This window comes from Carica papaya, chromosome 3 (genome assembly GCF_054855325.1).
Source record: "Carica papaya isolate Zhongbai chromosome 3, ASM5485532v1, whole genome shotgun sequence".
NCBI lineage: Eukaryota > Viridiplantae > Streptophyta > Magnoliopsida > Brassicales > Caricaceae > Carica > Carica papaya.
Genome location: NC_142311.1, coordinates 13,771,442 through 13,776,591, shown reverse-complemented (window position 1 = coordinate 13,776,591; position 5,150 = coordinate 13,771,442). Strand labels below are relative to the sequence as shown.

Sequence of the window (5,150 nt, the reverse complement as noted above, 5' to 3'; positions counted from 1 at the left end):
TGGAGACTTTAAATGTTTTGGCGCCCATACCGGACGAGGTATGGGGACGACCCTGGGAATTAAGTTGTTAAAGAATGGTTCACGTGTAACGGGGACCCCTATAGACCCCCATGGATACTGGTAGGCTGATAAAAGAGAGAAATTATTGTTTGATGATGGGAATATAAAAGTATGACATGTGCTATGTTACAGAGTATGTATGAATTTATGATATCTTTGATGTTATTATTTCTATGGGTCGTTTTCATAAATTTCACCGAGGTAAGTGGACAGTAAAGAGTTTTATTATTGACAAATGAATTTGTTAAAAAATGGTGCTCTATTGGTTATTTTTATTTTTCTACCAACCTTTTCTTCTGTGACTGTGATATAGTGTGACGTCTTTACTGGGGTAGTGTAGCTCATTCCTTACTTAACCATTTTAGATCAGGAGGACTTGTGTAGCACCCGGAAAGGAGGAGGAAAAAAAAAAAAAAAAAAAAAAAAAAAAAGGGGGGGGGGGCCACGTCAGCAGCCACGTCAGCAGCCACGTCAGCAGGCCCGGTCAGCAGTCCCGGCCAACCAGGGCCTGCCACGTGGCAAGATCGCGTCACTCCGAAAGGAGCCACGTTGGCGATCCGCGTGGGTGTGATCCGACGGCCCAGATCAATCGTGCGATCGGACGGCCCAGATTCAAACGCACGGACGGCCCAGATTCAATCAAAAACGAACGGCCCAGATTAAAACGAAATGAACGGCTGTGATCAAAAGGCAAGGGGTTATAAATAGAACCCCCACACCAGACCACAAACCCTAGCCGCCAGCCGCTCGCCGGAGAAGACGAACCAGAGGCCGACCGCCGCCACCCGCCGCCACTCGCCGCCGCACCGGGGAAATTTCCGACCGTCGATCGAGGTAAATTTCATACCCCCGACTTGTTTTTCCCCACTGATTCCTCCTATGGCCAAATCGAAGCCGAAATCCCGGCCAAACGGCCGGAATACGCGGCCGAAGCCCAGCGGCGCCGCCGCGCCCCCTCTCGGTTTTTGCCTCCGACGAGGCCCTTCCCGGCCTCCGTTCGGTGCAATTTTTATATCACCGTGATCACCATTCTTTTCTCTACAGGTTGACCGAAGCCAAATCACCAAAACACGAACCTCGCCGGAGAGTCGCCGTACCCGAGAGCGCCGCCGCCGGTAAGCTCCGTTTTTCCGTGATTTTTGGCCCCCCGAGGGCCCTAGGGTTGTTTTCTGACAAGGACCAATGCGAGTGTGGCCGAATTCGGCCGAAAACGGCCGAAAACAGTCAACCCGAGGCGACTCGCCGCCGCCAGCGGCGGAGTCGCCGTGCCGGAGTTGCGATTTGGTCCGAAAGGGGCCCTGGGCCTAATTTGGATTTTTTTGGAACACGTGCAGGTACTGTTAGTGTGTTTCAGTTCCCCGGGAAAAATTCAGGGAAAATTAGGGACAGCCTGCAGGCGCACTGTGAATCGTATTCGGATCCCGAAAACAAGTAAGGACCCCTCACCCTATTTCCTATCACGGTATTAAAGTTCAAAATGATAAAACGGTATTTCTTGAATTAACGCATGTGTGAAATTGCTTAAGGTTGCTAATGGAGCCCGAGTCTAGTGTGATTGATGATTTACTGTTATTTGGCCTGTTTTACAGCTTTAAATGCATTATGGGGTTTGATGTGTTCATTTTATAGTTTCGAATGCATATATTACTGTTTTATTAATTATGGGTTGAATGACTGAAGAACTGATACTGTATGTTGTCTGTTCGGCATGAATTACGATTTGCTTGTTTAAATGTGAATTGATGATGCTTATTGAGGAAAAGGGAAATGAAACATTGTGTAGACTGATAATTGTATGATGGGGTCAGCCTGACTAGATATCCTGGGAGATGGTGGACGGACCGGGTCCGTAGGGAACCCTACCGGGATTGTGGTCTCACATGCCGGACGGGGTATGGAGATCTTATGGTTTTGGCGCCCATACCGGACGGGGTATGGGGACGGCCCGTTTCACCCTCATACCGGACGGGGTATTGAGGTTTATGGTTTTGGCGCCCATACCGGACGGGGTATGGGGACGGCCCTGGAAACTGATTATGAATGTTAAAGGTTAACGGGTAGCGGGACCCCTAGGGACCCCCATGGATACTAGTAGGCTGGTAAATGAGAAAAGGATATGTTGTATAATGATTGAATTACAAAAGGCGTGATAAGTGCTATGTTTTACAGCTTATATTATTCCATGATTGTGATAATGTTATTATTTTTCTTATATTGTTTTCATAAATTCCACCGAGGTAAGTGGATGGTAAAGGTTTTCATGTTAATAAACGAGTTTATTGTAAATTATGCTCCATTGGTCTTTTTGTGTTTTTCTACCCACCTTTACCTCCGTGACGGTGAGATATCGTGATGTTCTTACTGGGCTAGTGTAGCTCACTCCTTAATTAACCATTTCAGATCAGGAAGACATGGTTCCCGAGCCCGTTCCGCAGGAGGGCGACGAAGGGGATGCCTAGAGACTCTGTAGTCATACGCATAGTTTATTTTCGAGTTTTCTTTCTTAGTTAGTTTAACCTTTTATATTTTAAGTACGTTTTTTGGTTTTTCGTGTAAGGGATGTTAACTGAAATTTTGATCTCGCTTCCGCATTCGATATATTTAAATACTCATTTCATTTTAATATTTTCCGGGGACGTTACAGTTGGTATCAGAGCCGCATTTCCTCGGACCCATCCCTTACACTATAGTCCTTTAAAGAAATACTCACCGATGGGTCGTTACTCAACCATTCCTTGTAAATGCAGGTACACAGAAATGAGGAGAGGAAGGCCCCCACTAAACCGAGCGGCCCAAGATAATTCGCTTCGGGAGGATTTGGACAGATTATATGAGATGGTGGAAGCTCTCGTAGCTGCCCAGCGAAGGCAAGAGGAGAGAAGGGAGTTACCCGGACCTCCTCCGCTAGCGCAGGTTGAGCCCCCGTTACAGCAGGCTGATCCCGAGCCACCCCGGCAGGAGCCTGTTCCTCCACAGTACCACCCGGCACCACAGCCGCGGTACGACCCGGTACCACAGCCACAGTACCAACAGGTACCGCCACAGCATATTCCAGTGCCCCCACCCCATCAGCAGGCGCCACCACAGGGTCCCCCAGTTCACCCTCAGCCGGCCCCAGTTCCTTTACCTCGGGACCCCGCTCCCTCCTTGATCGACCCTGGCTTCATAGAGAGGTACAGGAGACTGAACCCTTCTACTTTTTCGGGGAGATCCTCTTTTGAAGAGGCCCAATACTGGCTGGCGGAGACTGAGAGAGCCTTTGAGACCTTGGGAGTAATTCCTGAGCAAAGGGCTGCCATTGCCTCCTACATGCTGGTAGGGGAAGCAGTACGCTGGTGGGAGCTCAAGCGGGCCACCCTGCCTGTACCAGTTACTTGGGAGCAGTTCCTAGCGGCTTTCCATGCGGAGTATCTCCCTAAACACATCCAACATTTAAAGGAAATTGAATTTGCTCAGTTGGTCCAGGGTAATATGACAGTGTCGGAGTATGCCCGCAAGTTCCTGGAGCTGGGCCGACATGCCCCGGAGACATTGTTGGATGAGGGCCGAAAGGCCAGGAAATTCCAGTGGGGTCTCCGCCCGGCGATCAGACAGCACTTGTTGGTGATGGAGCTCGAGACATATTCGGCAGTCCTGGCAAAGGCGCAGATCATAGAAAGGAGCTTCGACACCCGCCCTCAGCTAACGGGAAGTTCCCGACCTTCAGCCCCGCTCCGCAGGCCAGCGCCTACCATGCCGGTCCAACCCAGTAAGAGACCCAGGCCTGCCGTTCAGGGCCCTCCTCAGGCTATGGGGGCAGCTCGAGGGAAGATCTGCCAGTACTGCGGCAGGGATCATGGGGACCGACCCTGCTACCGCCTCAACAACACCTGTCGCATATGCGGCAGTGCCCAGCACTATGCGAGGGAGTGCCCTAGGAACCAGAATCAAGGGAGGCCTCCAATCCAGGGCAGAGTTTACAACCTTACCCAGAAGGATGCCGATGCAGACCTGGACGTGGTACATGGTATGTATACTATCTCTGGCCACATTGCTCATATTTTGTTTGATACTGGTGCATCACATTCTTTTATTTCACATGTTCTTGCTTCCAAAATTTGTGTATCACCTGATAGACTAGATTCATTATTGTTTGTATCTACCGCTGGGGGGGAGACATTACTAGGAGAGGTTGTCTACAGGGCATGTGCCGTGGAGATAGCAGATAGGAAATTGAGGGTAGACCTGATAGGGTTAGACACAGGGGATTTTGATGTAATCCTAGGAATGGATTGGCTGGCGGCGTATCACGCCACCATAGACTGCTTTAATAAAAAGATTGTATTTAATCCTCCCAACGAGGAGCCATTTACAAGTTAATAAAATTATTCGGTACTGATTCTCCCTAATGACAAATTCTTTTCTTCTTAATTCCCAGTGCGTTGATATTGTATTTTCCCTAACTAGGTAAACCCAAGAAGGAAGTTTGTATCCAAGAGATTCCAGTAGTCCGAGACTTTCCAGACGTATTTCCGGATGAACTGCCCGGTCTACCAGGGGACAGAGAGGTCGAGTTCACCATAGACTTACAGCCAGGAACCCAACCCATCTCGGTAGCTCCTTACCGAATGAGCCGCATCGAAATGGAAGAGCTAAGGAAACAAATCACTGAGCTACAAAACAGTGGCTTCATTAGACACAGCATTTCCCCATGGGGTGCCGGGGTTACTTTTGCAAGGAAAGGAGATGGAACGTTGAGGCTGTGTATTGATTATAGAAGGATAAACAAGGTAACAATTAAAAACAAGTACCCTCTCCCCCGGATTGATGACCTTTTCGATCAGTTGCAGGGTGCACAGGTCTTTTCTAAAATAGATCTACGATCAGGTTACCATCAGGTAAAAGTGAGAGCAGAAGACATCCCCAAGACGGCATTCCGAACCAGGTACGGACACTATGAGTTCCTGGTTATGCCGTTTGGGCTAACCAACGCCCCGGCCATCTTTATGGATCTAATGAACAGAATCTTCAGAGAGTTTTTGGATAAATTTGTCATCGTGTTCATCGATGATATCTTAGTCTACTCAAAAAGTAGAGAAGAACATGCTCAT

At 48.8% G+C, this 5,150-nt stretch overlaps 1 protein-coding gene across 1 annotated transcript; it reads left to right on the top strand.

The window, feature by feature from the left end:
• The first annotated feature begins 501 nt into the window (after positions 1 to 501).
• On the top strand, positions 502 to 4,505 carry LOC148266735 (uncharacterized). The gene is made up of 4 exons (XM_088215996.1): positions 502 to 894; positions 1,105 to 1,175; positions 1,395 to 1,491; positions 2,461 to 4,505. Exon 4 carries the CDS (start codon positions 2,620 to 2,622, stop codon positions 4,417 to 4,419), a length of 1,800 nt encoding a protein of 599 aa, XP_088072122.1. The 5' UTR covers positions 502 to 894; positions 1,105 to 1,175; positions 1,395 to 1,491; positions 2,461 to 2,619; the 3' UTR covers positions 4,420 to 4,505.
• The last annotated feature ends 645 nt before the right edge of the window (positions 4,506 to 5,150 follow it).

Coding starts and splice junctions, on each gene's coding strand:
- LOC148266735 (XM_088215996.1), top strand. CDS start 2,620: ATGTTAACTGAAATTTTGATCTCGCTTCCGCATTCGATATATTTAAAT.